Genomic DNA, 20671 nt, shown 5'->3' on the forward strand with positions numbered 1-20671 from the left:
CAGGCTCATAAACATGTTGGGTGGTGTTGCAGCCCTGTGGCTGATCACTCTCTGCCCGCATAATCAGCCTGTCAAAATGAAACTAACCCCTGTTTAGTCTGAAGGCATTCCTCAGATGCTTGGCATCCCTAAGCAACACTTATGTCTCTCATCTCTTGCCCATAAATTATTTACTTTATTTACGGGTGACGCCCTCTCAACGTCTTCGGTTGGGGCTCTTTCCAGTTTGTGCAGAGGTGCTCGGGGATACCGGTACTCCGCTGCAGCTGTCAGGAAGTTGATGGAGTGATGGTGGGCGATCAGTTGCCTCGGAAACCTCGCGTGCATCCCAATTTTGCCGCGGAATCTGGTGACAGGAAGTGACACGAGATCCGGGGTGGATCGGGCTTCGAGGTGTCTGAAATGAACACCTGGCATTGACAGATAAGTGCAAGCAGAGCAAAGGATAGCATGTTAGAGGGCTAATAGTAGAAAGGATCTGGTAGTGAGGTGGCCAGGTTATTTTTAGAGAAATTGGAAGCTGCTGATAACATCATTTAACTTAATTGTCCAGGTGTTTTTAGTAAAAAATAAAAAAAAAAGAGCCAATTTGATTCCAAACTAAAAGTCTGCGTGGATTTTTGGTGCAAATCTCAGCTCTGCTTCACCCTTATGTGGGACACCTGTTGCAGCTATCTCCTGACTCATCTGTTGTGAAAGCCCTGTTTACGGTAAAGCGGCGGAAAAGGAAGGGGAGGGGGGGGGGGTGTTACATGAAAAAACTGAATGGACAGCTGCTCACTGGAGTCGCTGCAGCAAACCCTCCCCTCTCCGAACGCGCTTTCCGGCCTGTTGCCCCGGCTACGGGACGCGTCTGCATACTTCAGACGTTCGTGTGGCTGCTGACTTCGCTGCTGCCATCTGATTCACAGCATTCCTCACGCATGCACAACGGAATCGACACACTTGCACAGACAAGCGCTTCAAGCCCAAGGCAGCCACTGCTGGGGATTATCAAGAAAGGAAGTAACTATTAAAATGCCTCTCGCCCACGCACAGCATTGGACAATCATGTCCCGCCGGTCTTCTGTTGACTTCTGAAAAACATCCATTTGTTTTCCCCTCCTGAAGTTGTATTTTCTTCCTTTCTTATTGGCTTTTATGTGATCACAGACACACTTGTGACTTGGGGATGGTTTAAATGATGAATACCAGTCGTTGTCCCCGCTGATGACATGTCATTTAATGTTTTTTTTTTCTTTCTTTCTTCTGCTTCTTTTTTAATGTCACCACAGGCAAGAGCTTCACGCTGACAATCACAGTATTCACCAACCCACCACAAGTGGCGACTTACCACAGAGCTATAAAGGTCACAGTGGACGGGCCGCGTGAGCCCAGGAGTGAGTACTAATTTACATGCATGCAGTTTGCTTTGGGTAATATGTTTTCACACACACCTACCTTAATGATGATCCACTCCCAATCCTCTTGTCGTCTGTTTTCAAAGCGTTCCCAGTGGTCTTTTAAATACAAATACACTTTTTTCTTTAGCCCTAATTATTCTAGGACATACTTTTGTAGGAGTTCATTAAAAATGCACCTCTAAGTTGTGGGCGGGACAGTAGGCGTGGAGTAAGCCTTGCCCCCTTCCCATCATCCATCAGTTGACATGCTCTCCCGCTAGCTTACAGCCCCCTCAGACCCCCAACCTAACATTGCCAGTGCAACAAAAACGGCGAGCAATATTGGAGCTGTCCAGTCGTACAGTTTTGAACCAGATGCCAGCTTGGACGAGGAAGACCACGCTGTACATGGATCTATCTTTCTACAAGGATGCATCAGAACAGGGCGGGGCAGAGAGTTTATTTTCTACGTCACAAATACGCTTGCTATCAAACAGAATTTTATTGCATCCCCTCCTAATTCATAATGATTTGCGTAAAGAAAAATACTCGAAAGTGTAATTTTGTGCTAAAAAATGCCACACAATCAGGTTAAAAAAGCAATTTTTTATCATGTGGGTCTTTAAGGCACAAAAATTAGAGAGAGAAATAGCTAATTTAGTTGTTTATTGTTGTCTATTTTGAGCTCAAACAACTGAAAGAAGTTTAATTCTTTACAGAGTTGTTGAAAATGTGTGTACTGGCCCTTTAAATACATGGTGGGTGTGGCCCGCAGCCGTTGTAGCCAATGATGAAAGCCCTATTAAATCAAGGAAATTAACAAGAAAGGTTTTACTGGAAAAGGCAGGAAAACTGGGTAAACTGGTCATCAACAGAATGTTAATTAAAGATAAAGTTTTCGGAGGGCAGCTTGTAGGAAAAAGAGGAGGACTAAAGCAAAGTATTCCCCTAAGAGGTTAAACTGGGTAGTACAATGCTAGCATCAGCTTATTTTAACAGGGCATATAAAAGCAACAGAGGAGGAGAAAAAAAAACTTTATTATAGGCATCAGTGCCAACTGGTCTGGCATGCAGCTGTTTCTACAACCCTCCTCCCTATTCATAAAAAAAGAAGATATTCTCAAGTCTGAGTGAACAATATCACATCGCAAAACAATCCGCCTGCACGCCTGCCCTGTCACATATGGCACCAGGGCGCAGGGAGACTCCGAGGAGCCAGCAGACAGTGGGATTACTGCAGCCATCACTCTGCGCTCGCAGGAAACCTGCATGCGGTGCCAAAAAACGCCTCACACATCCACTCCACGCTCTTAGACATGCGCACCAAAACAAAAGACATATGCATGTCCTCCAGCACACATGTACTCACAGTCACCCCCCCCCCCCCCCCCCCGTGCTCCACTCTTGAGCCATCTTATTTGATCAAAAGCATTTCCTGTGCATCTGCTGTCCCCCCCCTCAGATGATTTTTCAAACAAGTCCTGGTATTTGGTGGCGAGCAGATGGGAGTCGGAAGTGACTTTGTTTACAAAAATGAAGTCTCTGCGAAGTTGCAGCTCTGAGTTCATGTCCCAAAGAGAAAGAAGCAAATGAGGGGGCTGTTGAAGGTCTCTAACTTTGGTTTGGGGACAGTAGTTTCAGCAATAAGAGCGATGTCATCAGCATAACCTCTGACCTTCTTTCCTTTGCTCTTAAGCGCTGGCATAATTTTCTCTGAAACAGCTGCCAGAACACGTTTCCCTTTCAGAGGTCATTATGACGGAGTCGAAGGGTGGCAAAACACACATGTGCCCTTTTCTGCCACCCCCGACCTCCCCCAGGTCTCCATACGTGAACCTGAGAGCCCTGGCTGTCTCGACAGCAGATCGTATCTGTGAACCCGTCGTGGAACCGCTGGGCTTTTATTTTTTGTCAAACAAGTAGGTAATTAGGAGGAGCTCCTGTGGGGAGGGGCCGACAGGGGCCTTGGAGTGGACACACACAGGGCCCTTCTGTGGCACCTCGGTGCTGAAACACTGAACTGGTTCTCCAAATTAACACTAGGCTTCAGTGTAGGGGCTATTGCACTTCTAAGGGTTTTTGCTGAGCGGTGGGTGTCTGTTTCAGGAAGGACATTGTTGTTTGATGAGCCTCATGGCGTCCATATGAGTCCTCCCTCGGCGTCCCTTATCCGGTATCTGCATAGGAATAAAGAGGGACCACCGGAGAAACAACCAGAGAATCTCCTACGACTGTTCGCGTTAGTTATTAATTGCGTGGTAAGGGTGACAAATATTAGTGAGGTGTAGTTTAAAGAGCTGTGGTGTGAGGTTTACAGTGTGTGCGGCTTTTTCAGGTCCCTCCGGCCACCACGTGCTATTAGCGGGAGGCTAACTCGGTTTCTGTGGCTTGCATTGTACTTAATGGCTTGACAGCTCTTGGTTACTCTGTGGTTTGCCGCTGCATCAACAGCTGAACGAGTGTGCGGATGTGTGCGCCGCATGCATACAGGGTTGCAGGCATCTGTTTGTTCGGGGAGATATGATCTCTAAAGTGCATGCAGCATGCTCCTGTGTCCGCTCACATGCATGAAATGCTTTGCAGGCAGAGAGTGTGTGTAATTCATGCCATTAGTCTGGTGCAGTCGCAGTTCTGGTTTGGAGCAGAGCAAATAGGCCTCATTAAATGTCATTTTGAGCTAATAGACAGGGAGTGGTTGTTTAAACCAATATGCTTTTATAGGTGGTTCTGTCTCCTTTCAGCTGCTTCTGATGGTGGCTCTCGCCAGCTGAGACAAACTTCCTGAGTGATTATAACTGAAGCGTAATATAACACAATATACAAGGCTTTCTGTCCAAAGCCACTGTTCTCGTTAGAGTTCATTGATGACTAACGGAGACAGAAGGTGAGAAAATTCCCCTTGGCATCACGCACTTCTTCTCCTCTGCGGCGGTTTTTCTGAATCCACCGTCAGGTTGTTGGGCCTGTGCTTCGGTTCGGTTTTGGTTGAGGTGTTAACAAGTCTGTTGAAAAAAGGCCTGGTTACTTACAAGCCTGCTGCAGACGGTATTAGTGGTTCAGGAGATCCCCGTGCCAAAACCCAGCTGTTGTGATGAACATTTGTCAGACCCTCACACTCAGCCCTTTGGTTTACATCTGTGTTTATTCAGCATTATAAGACTTTTCTGCAATGTTTTTCTGAATAAATGTTGCTCAGATTGTTCGGCAGTGATCCTCACTGTTGCCAGTTTTGTCTGTATAGGGTCAGATGGTCTGAAAGTCCCACTCCGATCATCTTTTAATCAATTTTCAAAGTCTTCCCAGGGGTCTTTTAATTATGTTTTTGCTGTTTTTTGCTAAAAAATTAAAAGAAAAGTGTATTTTTCTATTGGCGGAGCAACCACACCCCCTGGCGCGTTGCTGATAGCTCGGAGCTTGTGGCCTACCCACCAAGTTCTCTAAGTCGCAAATAAACTTTTTTCTCCCCGTCTGCTCCTGATTGACAATTTGAAAAAAAGAAAAACTCAGTTCTGTTAGCCACTTATGTTCTCCATCATCAGAAAAACGCCACAAGAACATGTTAAAAACACCCAAAACACAATTTCCATCGGAGTGGGTCTTTAAAACGATGAAGGGGAAATGGAAACCACCCCTCAAACTAACAGTGATGGAAGGCTGCTTTGGAAAAAGTCGCTCAAAAGTGCAGCAAGAGACCAAATAATTTGACCCATTTTTTTCTATAAATACTTTGTAAAAATCTAACAAACCAGACTGTAAAACAATTCATAACTGTTTTTACAGCGTTCAGGGAAAGAAATATTGTATTTTAATCAAAGTGGAAATAATGTAGATTGATTTTCAGCTGAATGATTGTCATTTATTTGAGTGACAAACTTGAAAATATTATTTTGATGAACTTTACTGTTATGGTTTTGTCATTCAGGAAAGTTTAAAATCATCTCCAGCGGCATCTGCACACCTGTACCAGTTAAAGAAAAGACAAATTTTGTCATTTTGGGGGTTTATTTTACTTAAAAGGAAACATTGTCGTCATTTTTGAATGTCATTTAGTAAAAGTTGGTATGAAACAATAACAAGTGAGCTCAAAGGAAACCTAAAGGCCATCTTTCCATCTCTCTGCCTTCAGGCTCAGCGGCTGCTTTTGTTTGTGGATTCTTCACTGAGGTTTTGTTTCCGTTTAGCTACCACCATGCCTTCTTCTTTGTTTATTATAACCTAAGTTAGATTATACCAGCCCCATCTGAGCAGCTAAGTTTATTTTTCTTTTTCGGTGGCATCGCAAAAGTTGGCTCTAAATTTGCTCGATAATTTCAACAGGGATCTACGGCTGGTTGGTGGTTTGTCAAACAACAAAGTGGAGAAGCCAAAACATGGAGCCCATTATTGTTTTTACTCAGTTTGCTTGCTGAGGGAAAATAGAGTCTCTTAAACGAATTATGATGCTGAATCACAACCGTACAGGAGTTGTTGTTTTGTTGTCATCATGTACAGTAAAGGTCTCCGACCTCTTTCAGACCACAAACCGCTTTACAATATTTTGACGGACCAGGCGGAAGGGAGTTTCCTTTAGCTTTTAAAGGCCAAGGTTTACGTTCATCCTCTCTAAAATATCTGCAGCTGCTCTAAACTTTATTTCTTCACTACATTTTGTGAAATGAAATCCGGATTTAAAAAAAAAAAGTGAATCCATTGTTTCAGCAACTTTATTAGCAGCGTCTTCGTAACATTAATTTGCATTCACATTGAACGGGATTTGTTAGGGGCTTCCAGCTTCAGTGTAAAGTCAGTGTACAGATGCAGTCAGAGGTTCTGCAGCGGGATTTGAGCGCAGCATATGGATAGTTACAAAATATGAACTTTGGCGGGACTGCAAGTCGTCAAACTGGGTCACAGAGAGATGGAAGTACCGCTGAAAGTGGCCAACGTATCTTCCATGCATTATAGAAGAGTTATAAAGTCAATGCTCCCATGTAGCGATGAGGCTAACCTTAGGCGGTAGCTCCTCCCACTTACGTCTGGAGCGTCAGGTTTATGAACACATTTTTGGACAAGCAGCAAATTTGACGCACGAGTAGCATTTGGTTTGAACGCATCATTAGACAGCCAGTTGCAGAATATTCTGCATTATTGTTTTATATTGTTATTATATTAATTATATTCTGCATTATGTGGGAGCAACTGTCACGTTAAATCCATATATTAAGAGTGAAAACTCCTGGTGCAGCTTTCTTTTATTTTGAAGTCAAAAGAAACTTTAATATGTTTGTTTTTTGTTAACGTAACCAGCTTGGACGTTTCAGTAGTGGATTTATTTTTGACACTTGACAGAGCAGCTTGACATACATCAAGAATCAGTTAGATGTGCTGGAGAATCCAGCGGTTTTTCAAAATAAAACCTCCTGCAGAATCAGATTGTGAATAAAATGGGACAAAATTGTTTATTTTATTTTTTTATTATCTTTTCCGTACCGGTCCGCAGGCCAGGTGTTGGTGTCCACTGATGTACTTTATAGTTTTATTAACCATAAATCATGTCTTAATGGTAGTGAAAAGCTCCTATTCCCATTTGCCAGAACATGAAAGTGTTTAGATGCTGTGAGGAGATGAAATTTCATTTCCACGAAGTTCCTTTATGTGTGCATATGATCGTTCTTCTTAAGGAACTACCTCAAGCAACTGGTCCCAAAATAGAACAAACATTTACTCAGTATTAGTGTAATTACAGAGGATTTGGAGAGAAAAAAAAACAGCACTACACGAATCAGCCTTTGGTAATAAGAGCTGGACAAATGAAACTCACCAAAACATCAGGCGGAAAAGAAATCAAACGAAAGGGGGAAGGAGGGGAGACAAGAGAGAAAAAATACTTAAGGCTTTTCCCAAGGCAGCCAGTCACTTGAATGTCTCATGAAGTTCCTTGAAGAGGTGCCAAAGCCTCCACAATGCATAACAGAGTTATTCACAGGGACGGCGAGACAAAGAGGAACACAGAGGACTATGGAGGCTGAAAGTGAATCATAAAAGGAGATAATGATGAAAAGACAAAGTCTGGATTTGGTTGGCCCCGAGCAGCAACAAAAACATCTTTCAGATTGGCTCTGCCCTGTTCTGGATCAAAACACTTTAATGTGAGCAGAAAGGTGCAGAGGAAGCCTGCCTGAAAACCACACACAAGCCAAACTGTGTGTTTGCTCTTTAAACTTTGTACAGTATTGTACAAATGTGTATAAAGTGTGTTTGCATTCAATAAATGCACGGCCCTTGGGAGTTGTTGTGTAGGCCTAGTGTGTATGGAAGTGTGCGTGTGTGTGCTTTTTCCATGCCTGGCGAGCTTCCTCCAGGCGGGAACGCATGGACCACACAGACGGTTGGCAGGGCTCCACCACAGATTGGCTCCTTTTCTCTCGACTTCTTGTATTTTTTTTTTAATGCTAGCTGCCTCGTCTCTCACACCTCCTCGAGTTTTTTTTTCCATCTTTTCTCTCTTTTTCCTCTCCAATTCTTTTTTTAGTCTCTCCCCTTCTTTTCTTTCAGACCCCCATGGCAGACAGGCGTTTGGCCGTCATCTTACGGCACCTTAAAATAATTCACTGTACAAAAACAACATGGCTCCCAATGAAAGAGGTGAAATATGGACTGAAAACTTCTGGTTCAATGAAATGACTGAGATTCAGCTCCATGAGCAAAGACGGAGATGAATCAGCCAGAATTACCTTCAGCTCATTTAAAGACCAAGACATAAAATCTCATTTATCCTTTTTTCCATTAATCATGGATTTTCTAGCAGTTTCCGAGTCATTGAGTCACAGAGGTTCCTATCATTGAGTATGTGGCAGTGGTTGAATAATGGAGAACAGATCAGCACACTGGAAGGATGACTATATTTAGTTTATTTCATGACAGAAATCAACACGTTTGCATGGTCCAGCTTTAAAACAAGGGATTTGTCTGACTTTATTTGGCAAATTCTTCAAATTTTGGTTCAGAGGTAGATGATGGTATAGACATTTAAAATACAGAGAGAGACAATGGGGCCTCCAAACAAGATTTGACTTGTTTTCCTGATGCTTTCAGCATCTGGACCATTTGAAGAAAATATGGAGGAAAAAAAGTTTTTGCACACAAAAACTCAAATTTCAATAATTAGACAACTTCTGATGAAAACTGTGTTTTTTACATGTTCTTGTGGCATTTTTCAGATGACAGAGGATATATATGAAGAAAGTTTGTCTTTATCAAAATTGATGTGTATCAGGAAAACATGAAAATTAGCTTATTTGTGACATCGAAAATATGATGCCCTTTGGGGGGGGGAGGGGAAGGGGGCGGGGTCGCTCCCACCCACAACTTAGAGGTGAATTACATTTCTAATGAACTCTTGCCGCTCTGCAGAAACTAAGTCTTAAACGAAAATGGCATATATTTCTAAAAAAAAGTTGTCTTTTTGTTCAAAAACTACATTTTCTTGCTTCTCGTATATGAAAAAACTCTAGTTGTGCTTACTGATGTGGAAGCGAGTTTGAGAGGCACACGGTGCTCTGTCATATTTTATTTAACGTCTATAATCTATATCTGTTAGGTTGGTTGTTGCAGGTTACGTCCGAATTCTCTCACTAACTACTAAAAAATTAAATTGCGCAGTCCTATCTAGTGCGCTGGATTTTAAAAGCAATTTGAACATCATGCTCACTTCTTTTTTACATTTTTTTTTTTTTACGGCAAATATGATGTCACCGATTTCATAAAGTAAAAACCAAATCTAAACGAGCTTTTTACAACGACTATTTATGAATACATTGTGTTCTCATGATATAATCGCTGGTTTATTTAATCCAATTTCTTTGAATACTTTTTGGGTTTACTTTTTTTTGTTTTGTTTTTTTTGCAAAAATTGTTTAGACGCAATGCATTGTGGTTCATGTTTGCCACTCTAGTGAGCATCGATGCACTCTGGTTATTTTGCAGAGACTTCTGGGAAATTTCTAGGGCACTCTGTCAGGCAATTGTGGATTTGGACAGCACTACAAAATGGCAAACGCACTATTTAGTGCACTCTGTGGGGAGTGGTGTAGGAATTCAGATTCAACCTTAGTTATCGTAAATACGCTAGGGCGGCTAATGAGTAGCGTGTTGCAAACAAATTCTAGAGTTACTGTGAATGCAATTAATAAGGTCTGAATTCTTTCTGACTCTTTTGTCTCGCTTAATGCGCCTTATTGTTCGGCGAGCCTTATGTCCAACATATATTCAAAAATAGACACTGAGAAACCACTGGGAAAGCTTTCAGAATAGCCTGGCATAGCTTTAATGCTACAAATGATCTCTTAATATATATATATATGTATATTTTTTTTAGCACGACCCTAGCTGTAGATTAGTATTTCATGTTTTTGCAGGACTCTGCTGTCTTCCTGCTGGCTAAATCTTATTCTATTGCTTCTGCATGGATAGGAGACACATAAATCTTTGTGTATTACTTTTGGAAAGAAAAAGAATAATCCTGGGTTTCAATATTTGTCCAGAAATTATAGCTTTTTCTCTTCTTTTTTTTTAACCTCTGGAGCCCGAAAGATCTGGAAGTGTGCAGTGATAAAGCAGCCCTGTCATGGGAAAATCTAACTTAAGCCATTTTGTTAGCTACAAAAGCCATAGGGTGTTTGAGGGATACCGTATGCCAGGACGTATAAAAGGAACTGCTAATCATTTGTAAGAGATCTTTGTGCTAAATCTCAGATTCAGTCTGGAGCTGTCATTAATCAATGACAACTTATATTTTGTTGTCCAACTATTTTTCCTGACTGCTATCAGATTTGCTGCTATCAGCTAAATCCAGACTTATTTGTCTAGGCAGGCTCAAGTAATACTATAATAGGATCAGAGCTCAACTTTCTGATTTAAGATAACAATCTGCAGCAGGGTTGTTGCAGACTCCTTTTTAATTACTGTGCTTTAGTTCGTATGTAAATGTGAAAGTGTGTATAGTGATGCTCTTAAGAGGTCTGTGTGTGTGTTTAAGTTGCTCACATCTGGTCTGAATCTGTCCGTGTTTCCGGCCGCCTGGGCAGGGAAGTGGCAGGCGCTATCAAAAATCTCCACTGTTTTCACAGGGATGATGGGAATCAGAGGGACTTTCCCTTAGGCAGCGAAATCATCCGCCTTTTCCCGCTCCTTTAAATACCCCCGTTTCATTCCCTCGCCCGCTAGGGTTCCGATAAAACAGCGGAGACGTCTTGTGTTTGGCAACTGATGTCTTTTAAAAGGTGTAATTAACTCACGAAGAACTGTATTTACTGTCAACGCCCGCTAAACTAATGGACCTGAGGTCTGGCTGTTTGGAGAGTGGACCTGGACGCAGTGGTTGACATGTACATTCCAGCAAGAGACAAAAAAAGAAGTGCCTAGAGGATGGAGAAGCAACTTGTGGCCAAAAGTTCACTGGTTTGATTCCAATGCATTGGTGTACATCTTCAAGTGTTCCTAATTGGCATCTAATCGCCAAGTTCCCCTCAGGTGCATCACCTGGTAGTGTCTTCTGCTCCACGCAGAGACTGAATAAAGAGACAAATATCAATTTACTTTATTATAATCTTATTAAAAATTGACATACATATGTACTTTTTTTTGCCTGAATACTGGAAAACTGAGCCTAAATGGGCTCTAAAGCAAATGGTTGTGAAACCCAGTTAAAACTTATTAAAAGCTTGGTTTCTTGTACACTTTTAAACTCTTTTTTAGTCCGTTTTAGCCAGTTTGCAACCATTATGGGGTATTTTTCCTTAAAACATTCCTCTTCCATAGGAATTTTTGTAAATGAACCCAAATCATGCACAATCCTGATCCCCATGCCCAAGATCTGTCTTCCAATTAACTTTTTTCCCGTAAATTTGCTGTTTGCAGATCCCTCATTAGATTGCAAACATGTTAATCTGCAGGATTCGTTTCCAAAATGCATCAGGAAAATGTAGACTTTTATTTTGAGGTGTGGGTTTTATTCCTTTGCAGAAAAAAGGGGCTTTTCTGTTGGGTAATTCTTGATGGTTGTTTACGTCTATTTTTGGTGTTTTTTATTTCACTTTTATTAGTGGTATTTGAAAAACACCACAAGTTCTTGTCCTGGATGGACTGTCCCACCCATCAGCCTATAGGGAACTTGTTTAGCAGCACTACAATGGACATCAATACAAAAGCTGTATACTTTAGCACTTCAGAATTGACTAATGGTAGTCAGAAATCTATTGTAGTTTTAATAAGACTTGCTGTAAAATACTGTTATTCTTCTAGAAGTGCTGCTGCTGCTTACTGCTTACATTTTGGGTAAAAATGACTGAAAGTGTGTCTTGAAAAAAGGAAACGGGAGGCAAATTTAAGCAGTTTTAGTTTGTGTGTAAAGGCTGGCTTTAGGAAGTGGATTGCAAAGGTAAACACACATCACCTGATACACCTGGGGGGTATTACAGAAAGCAGGTTATGCTAGCTCCCACAGTAAGTTTGAGGCTAAGGAAGCGGATAACCTCAGCTTTCAGTTCCAAAAATGGAGGTATGTTTCAGGGTATGTCAAGTTGCCATAGCAACTTGACATACCCTGAAACATACCCTGGTCTGGAGCAGGTTTAGTTGAAGGTTAGTTTTTTTTTCAGAGAGGTGAAGCAGCATGGCGTGTCCATTTGAAGATGATTTAGTGGATGAAGAAGCTCAGATTATACTTTTTCCACCGTGAGAGGGTGATAAGATCACATATGGATGTTGGAAAGATAAACCTTTTTACTTTGATCTAACTTAATTATTTAATTCAGTTAAGATGAATTATTTTATTAGTTAAGTTAGCTTAAAAATAGCACGTAGTTACCAGACAGTTATTATACTTTGATTCAGATTAATTCAATTAAGTAGGTGTAACTTTGGTGCTGCTGTTAGATCGGCACCGCAAGGAGTTGTGGGATACCATTCCCTTTGCCTGTCTGGACGGATTTGGGTTTAAGTGTGGGTTTTTGACCAAATGAGTTTAGTTGTTTTACTGTTTTACAGTGTTTTGCCCAGTTATTTTGTCCTACTATGCTTAAGTCTGCACCATGAGTGAGAGGGAGGAAGAGGATGATGAATTTATACAGCACACCTACTGTTAACAAGTGTAATGACAATGTCAGAAAATTGGTAAATGAATGTATGTATGAATGCATTTTGTGTATATTGTTTCTTTCTTTTTATTGTTATAAAAATGAGTATTTCTACCAGCTCAAACTTAGACATATGAGAGTTCAAGAATTATAATAAATTAAGATGGAAAAAATATTACCGGGTAATTGAATTGGAGTAATATGACATTTAGTTAAATCAATATGTAAATTTGAATCGTATAAACACTAATTAAGTTTTATAGACGTAAGAAATTAGGTTGAATACATTTACTCCAGAAATCGGTGATCCATTGAGAATGTCTTTATGTACCTGCTGTGCACGTGCATTAACCCAGGGTTACCAAGTGGAGCGTAATGACTCTAACTCATATCCGGTCTTTTGGAACCGACACAACCCGTGTAAGCAAGTTCAGGCGGATTTCAGCCAGAGTTCAGGGTTAAAGTCAGGGTAGTTTAAACATGCTTTCTGTAATACCCCCCTGATGTGTTCAAACATGTGAGCTTGTTTTGACACTCCATTTCTAACAAAGGCTGACATGTCATCAATCCAATTCTGGTCTTTGTTATTTTTTGTAGTGTAGTGTTAATAGCTTTTAACTAAATCATTAGACCCATCTGGCTACTCTTTCAACGATAATTACACTTTTAGAAAATGACTTAGACTGTGTTTGGTCACAACTCTTTCAAATTTACAGCAGGTGCTGCTGTTGGCCCCTCCCACATCCCTAGACTTTACTGTAACCAGGAATCACAGGCTCACAAGCTATTGCTGTCCCCCCTAGCTATGCGCAGAGCAGATGTTCACTCCCTTGTTAAAGCCAATCCATTGCCTTTAACCTTGACCTTTGCAGAAAATGGCAACAAAATTACCTTTTTTTGTAGATTATCTTTAAATTCTGCGGCGGTGACGTCACAGGAAGCACAAAGAAAATCTCTTGTCTTTAAATACTGAGCTAAAAAAACAGTATCACCATTATTTATGGTGATTGACTTGGGTTCTTTTTTTGAGGCTTTGTTTGGTAACAAAATAAAATATTTTAATTTCAACCAGTAACTACTAACATAGCAAGTTACCGAAAAGTTGTCCGTTAAGTTCTACTCAGATTATCTTTTTATCTATTTTAAAAAGTGGTCTAGTGGTCTGTCAATAGTGATTACGTTGTTTTTAGCCAAAAATCTTTGTTTTTTAAATGTCATTTTCAAGGACATCCAGAGAAAATTGCCCTCTGCGTTGTGGGCGAGAGCGTTGGCTACCCCGTCCCCCCTTCCCATCACCCATAGCTGAGAGCTCCCTCCGTTTACTCCGTCTCCTGCTAGCCTGTCCAACGCATATTCTACGTCACAGATACGCTCCTTTTCCAACTGCAATTTTTTTTTTGTTACAACAATTTGAATAACTCAAATTTTTTTAGCTCAATTTTCTGTATGCATGTGTCCACCATCATGAAAAATACCACAAAAACATGTTAAAAACACCATTTTCTTTAGAGTTTGATAGTTTTGTTTACCGCTTTGAAAAACGAAATCATTCTTATAAAAAAAAACATAGTTACCATTTTAAAATCACCTTACGCGCTACATGTCTACTTATACTTCATGATTAAATCCAGTCTAACTGCTTCACCAGTCAGATTTTGAGTCTGCATCGCCTGACTGCTTCGACACAGAGCTCTTAATTTACTGGTCACTGGGGTCTCTTCCTCTCCATGTGTCTCCTCCCCCCTTGTGTCTGTCCCCCTCATCTTTCTTGGAGTCCTATTGCTATTTATTCCCATCACTAGGAGACTGGTTCTGCACAAAGCCGGCACTGTGTCGCACAGCTTTTTTTAGAACCCAAATCCAGTCTGGTTAAAATGGAAAGGCTATGATTGACTGGGCACCGCTCACAAAGAGCCATGAAAAATGCCAAAGAGAGGCACAAATTATCCTCAGGAACCTCTGGGAACTGTTATTAATGAAATGTGGACATGAATTATGTTCTTAATGCCCTCTTTTTTTTCAAGTTGCCGCAGTTACTCCACACCACAGCAACAAGAAGCGGAGATTGTCTGTTTATTTTGAGCGGGGTGATGTGAGTCCGGTAACGTCACTGTAATAAAATCATGCCCCGTCTATCAGTGACTCCTTCTCCGAAATCTAATTGCACTGCAGCAGCTTTGTTCCAGAGTACATTCATTTCTATTGAAGAATGAGCTGGTTTTAAATAGCATTTCTGAGGCTGGAATATTGTTTTGTTGCACAAGTGGAGCATGGCAGAGCGGTTTTAAAAGAATTCCACCTTTGTCATTTTTTTTTTTACATTTATTTGACGATTACAATGACAGTAAAGAGTCTACAGGAAGACAGAAAGCTGTGTTTGACATACAACAAAGCTCAGCACTTTTCACTAAAACGGTCTTTGATCTTCACAGAGATGCTTTTGGTGATGACTTCTTTTGAAAGAGGCTCTTGTCTCCCTCCGCCTTTACCCTGTCCTAGGTGTAGTGCCAGGCTTTTGTTCCCAGCCTCGGTTTCAGGCAGGTTGGCCAGGATTGTAAAGTTGCTTCTGCCGGAGCCAGCTGGAGCTCTGCCAAACGCAGCAGGCGTTTCAGCTCCGCTCTGCGTGATATTTACTCTACCGCCTTTTGAGGGGAGCTAGTGCAAGACCAGACAGAAGCACTGACACAGTTCTGTGTCGGCGTTAAAAAGAAGTGTGTGTCCACAGGTCTGTCACTCTGCCCCGCCCTAACTCTTTCATTTGGAGCCAGTCAGCCATTAGGGCAGTGCTGGACTCAAACACTTGTTTGTTTTGTTGTAGTGTTGGATTACAAGTGTGTAAATTGGTCAAGAATCCGGCAAATAAAAGCCCTGCGATCCCCAGCTAAGAGCTGCTGAAGGAAAAGGGGCAGAACATCCAGGATTTGGCTCTGGTTCTGATTCCTGTGGGGATAATGGGTCCATGTCGTGAGAGGCTGTGTTTAGTTCAGGCTCCTTCCTCAGGTTAGAATGGATGCAACCTTTTTAGTCTGTCTACATCTATCGCTCTGCTCCATTTTCCTGTCATGCAAAGTGATGGAACAAACATTTGCCTGAATTTTTTATCAATTCAGAGGATGTAGCATCCCGTTCCCTCCTTTCACTGGAAGTCGATAAAGCACGAACCACTTCTTCTTTTTGTCATTTAAATTGATGTAGTGCAACTTTAATTTTTTTAAGAACCCAGAGAAAATCTTACAATGCATCACTATCTCTGTTACAGAAATCTGTTTGAGAAAATGTGTGTTTTTATGTGTTGTAATCATAATTTCTCTTTGGGATTATCCGAAAACCAAACCAGAACTTAGTAAAACAACAGCTCAATTCCAGAAGCTAAAATTTTACGTTGGCTTTTTGAAATTGAAATTTTTTGTTTGGAAATTTTTGTTGCAAAGGCATGGACAAGAAGAATGGACACTCTGTACTCTGTTAGACTCTGATTGGGTGGGTCATTGTATTTTTGTGATGGACATTTTTCTGCATTTTGTCTTCCAGTGTCATATAAGCCCATGGGGGCTGGGCACATAGTGCGTGACACTTTAATAAAATCAAACTCAACTCAACTCCAGAAAAAGTTCTATTTATATCCTTTCAGGCTCCAAGGCTTGCTAGCTGCTGGTGTTTCCTGTGACGTAGATGGGCTTTACGCTGTTGTTTTTCCCTGAAACCGTTCGCTCAGGGGTGGACGCTTTCGCTCAGCGCGCTGCCACTGAAAGCATGTCGTTGTTGGCAGAAAGACAGAACTAGGCATAACACCGGGAGCTTCCAGCGCCGTGTAGAAAAAATAAGAGGTGCTGGGATTTGCTTGCTGTAACTTTATGGAGCTGCTGCTGTGGTGCGTTCATGGCCATCATGGACAAAGCAGAACTAGATTAGTTAAGAGTTACTAGATTTTGGAGAATAAAGATCCTTTTTTAATCAGTCATAGGTCGACACTGATTGTGCTGAAATCACCATTGCAGCCCGGTAAACAAATGAAGTACATCGGATACGTTTAGGTGTTTGATTTAATCTTGTTTTGTCCCGTCTTACCCGTTTAACGTCCCCTCCTCTCCTCCTGTTTGCGCAGGGCATCGTCAAAAGCTGGAGGACCCTCCAAAAACAGGCTTGTTTCCGGACCGACTTGAGCTGGAAAGGATGCGAGTGAGAGTCGCCGTTCCCACTCAACCCCCAAGGCCGTCCCTGAACACAGCCGCCAACTCCTTCAACCCCCAGGGTCAGACGCAGATCACAGGTGAGTCATCAAAGTCGGCCTTTACCTGCACAGACACCTCTGCAGATCCTTCCAAAGAGTTTTCTGATTGTCCGGGAAGTAAAACCACTTACTGGTATTAGGAGACCTTACAGTTGTTGTCTGGTTGTTTTTCCGTGCATATTTAAATTAAATAAAACCTGGGGGTTACACTCACCTGTCTTCCCCTCCACGTGGTTTGATCTTTGCAGCTCCAAGCTACCCAAAAGCCCCTTCACCCAAAACAGGAAAGAGCTTCAAGCTTCAAGTCACTTTTCTTAAACATGTCCTCCAAAAGTTAGACACCAAAATGATGCAGCTGCTCAAATAAGGGCTTTCCAGCAATTATCTAAAAAAGCACAAATAGCTAAATTGACCATAAAGTATCAAAATAACTATAAAAAGTTTCCAGATTTTCTTTATTTTAAATCTAATATGAACATTTCGTCTTTAAAGTTCTGTCCATAATAACTGATGTGTCGATATCTTAGTCAAAGTGATCTGCAATCAAGTTTGTCATTAAATGTGATGATGATAACTTGAGATATTCACATAATTACTGCAGAATGTGGTTAGGGCTCGTCATTAAAAAACAACCTGAAGAATTAACCCCATAAAGAACGACTATTAAAAGTATAGCATCTTATTAAATGGTCAGTAACTCACAAAAGCTGTGATAACAGCTGCTGTTTGACTGGGCTGCCTCTATTTCACCTATTGTTCACCTGTTTCATGGCCTTGGCGCAAACTTTTGCCAAATGTTCAGTTTTTGTGCTACAACCAACCCACAGGAATGTCCAACTTTCATTTCAGTCGTGTGACAAAGCTCTCCAGGCCGTCCAGGAGTTGTTTCTCGCACTTTCTAATAAACAAAAGCTCATTTAAGAACAATTCTAACGCCCCTCTGTTACTATTTTGAAAAAAAGACCTTTTTTTTAACTTATTAAGAACTTAAGCCAGAAACCGTGGATCACTTCAAATCTATGAAGTCTTTGGAAATGTTTTACAAATCCAGTTCCTGATAAGTGAGACAATAACAAACTTTAGCAGCGTGGCTTTACAGAGTCTTTATAACACAATGAATAAATGTTTTAAAAACATTTGAAACATGTTTGTGCTTACATGAACCAAAATGTCAGCAAAATTACTTCTCAATGTGTTTTAATGAAAAAAGAGAATCCAAAAGTGTTATCACTGTTAAGACTTTCTGTCTTTATGTTGCAGCTAAAACTGTTTTTGCAGCCCTATGTTTGTTGTAATTAATGCTTTTTAGTACAATGTTGCACAAAATGTATATTTACTCATATCAGATGATTTGTTGGACACATCTCCTGTTTGAAGCTGCAGAACTGCTGGGATCAAAACAAGGCAAGAGCATTCAAAGCTCAGGTCATCAGGGCTTACTTTATAGACCCACTCTACAGAAAATTGTGTTTTCAACATGTTCTTGTAGCATTTGTCTAATGTTGGAGGACATATAAAAAGAGAATTCTGCTTAAAATTGCATTTCTGATCATTTCCTTATTCAAATCGTTGTGAATCGGGAGCAGACGAAAAAATGCAGTTTGAAAAAGAGCATATTTGTGACATAGAAAGCACGCTAGGCGGGCCACAAGCTTGTAATAATACAGAGAGCTCTCAGCAACAGGGAGGGGAAGGGGGGCGGGGTTGCTGCTACAACTCAGAGGTGAATTTCTGATGAACTCCTGCTGTCCCTCTGCAGACACTATGTCCTAGAAAACATCACAGGATTTTTAAATTCAGGCCAAAATCAAAATTGAAAGACCTCTTGGGACTCGTTGAAAATAGATCAAACGATGACCCGAGTGTGACTTTAAAGTTTCACTGCTGTGTGAAAAAGCATTCAGAGGAAGCTGCCTCGGTGTGAATCTGCAGAACCACTCGCAGAATGACGTCATTCTAGCCGTAGGCGGCCTGTTTCAGGTTTTGCTTGTTTGTTGTTTGTGTCGGTGATATTAGATTTCAAAGTAAAAGCACTAAAGGACGGAAACAGGGCCGGCCCTGGCTTGCATGGAACCCTAGGCGAAAAGGAATCCTGGCCCCTCCTCCACCTAGCATAGGCGGCCAGCAGCGCCGAGCAAAGTTATTCAAAAATGTTTATTTATGATTTTTTATTATTTTTACATTAAATTAGTGGTGTGGGGGGAAACAAGACAAATATATATGATTAGGATTTGGCTCCCCCCTCCAGCAGATGGCGCCCTATGTCGCCTATGCCCCTGGACAGAAAAGACGCTTAATCTTCGCTTTAGCTAACTTTTGTGCTTCGTTTTGTTGCTTTCACTCCGACTCAATGACAAACTGTGAGAGGTTGCTGGTCTGTTTACTGACTGGGTGAGACCAACAAAGATCTTTGTATCTCAGCAACTCAGACGATGCTGAATAAGGCAAACAGGTAGATCTGTTTACAGTCAAACCCTCCATTTGTCCCTACAGATGTTTTAGTGATGATTTAGCACCAACATGTGGAGCCTCTGGATGAGTCGACCTGTGATGATTCTGTCTTTCATTCTCTGTCCTTTTTTTTCTCTTTCTTCTCTCCCTCCATTTCTCCCCACTAGACCCTCGTCAGTCCCAGTCCTCTCCTCCCTGGTCATACGAACAGACGTATCCGTCCTACCTGAGTCCCATGGCGTCCCCCTCAGTCCATTCCACCACCCCCCTCTCCTCCAGCAGGGGCACGGGCCTGCCAGCCATCAGTGACGTGCCCAGACGATTGCCAGGTAGAAATCCTCCAACTCGTTAGGGGAAAAACGAGTTGTCACGGGGACAAACAAAAGCAGAAACGTTTACAAGAGGGGGAAAAAAAAGTTTACCAGCAAGCTAATTTAAGCTGTGAGTCACGAGTCGTTTCTGCAAAGAAGTTCAAATGACGTTTCAGCGAATAAACTAGATGTTTCCTTTTTTTCTAGAACTCCTTTGATCCCAAAGCAGCACGAGTAATAACAGGCCCACAAATAATAAGAGGCTTGAAACTTTAAAAGGTCCTGCAGTGATAGACAACTTTCTCAAGGCATTGTAGCTTGCAATATGTGCAGCATCTGTGTTGCAATTTGTTCCTCCTGAAATCTCCTGTAAAAGCTCAAGACAAGTTTCTCCTTCGTACACCTGTTTGACTCTCTGCCATGTGCGATTTTTTTTCCATCACTCTTTTTTTTTTTCCTGTTCTCCTCTCCTCTGTTTGTGTATGTTTATATACGTCTGCATGCTTGGAGCGATTCGGCGTTGCAGCCATGAATCAGACAGAGTTTCAGATCCAGCCAGCTGCTCCGCCAGCCTTTGATTTGTTTGGTCTTCCCCTTCGGCTTTCATCTCTGCGAGTGTGGAGCTTTGCTCTCGAGGCGCTGCACATGTGAGAGCGTGCACAGGCCCCGCTGCACACCTCGCACCTCCAGAGGGAAGTGCCGCTCAAATTCCTGGAGATCGTACAGAAACACTGCGATAAAGAGGCTTCGGCTTGTGCCGGTTTATCAGGTCGAGTCATAACATTTCATCGAGAAGGGATGTTTGTAAGACCCACCTCCAAACATTGGTCTTGCCCGTCATCACAGGCCGCCTTCCAGAATGAACAGTGGCTCCAACATTGTAAAGGAAGAGACAAGAGTTTACTGAACAATGTCGGTCAAGGGACAATTACTATTATTATTAGAATTTAATTGATCTGCTGGAAACTTTAACAACCCACTCCGATCTCCTTTTGGTCTATTTTCAAATCAGAATGCTTTATTGTCATTCTACATAATGATACAACTAAATCATAGCATCCTTGGAGTGGTAAATACTATAAATCTAATCAAAAAATATACAAGACCCAATAAAAATACAGGCATGAAAAAATAGAATAAAGAAAGTGTCCCCAGTTTTTTTTTTATCTATGCCATTTTTAA

At 41.5% G+C, this 20671-nt stretch overlaps 1 protein-coding gene across 3 annotated transcripts in view; it reads left to right on the top strand.

The window, feature by feature from the left end:
• runx2 (runt related transcription factor 2) overlaps nucleotides 1-20671 on the top strand; it is a 45746-nt gene that overhangs the window by 18800 nt on the left and 6275 nt on the right. For all 3 annotated transcript variants that reach the window (NM_001104850.1, XM_023952691.1, XM_011491362.3), the window contains 3 exons: nucleotides 1275-1379; nucleotides 16602-16766; nucleotides 19346-19507. In NM_001104850.1, the coding sequence (NP_001098320.1) occupies nucleotides 1275-1379; nucleotides 16602-16766; nucleotides 19346-19507 (432 nt within the window). The remainder of the gene's footprint in view (nucleotides 1-1274; nucleotides 1380-16601; nucleotides 16767-19345; nucleotides 19508-20671) is intronic.

Source organism: Oryzias latipes, chromosome 24 (genome assembly GCF_002234675.1).
Source record: "Oryzias latipes chromosome 24, ASM223467v1".
Lineage (NCBI taxonomy): Eukaryota > Metazoa > Chordata > Actinopteri > Beloniformes > Adrianichthyidae > Oryzias > Oryzias latipes.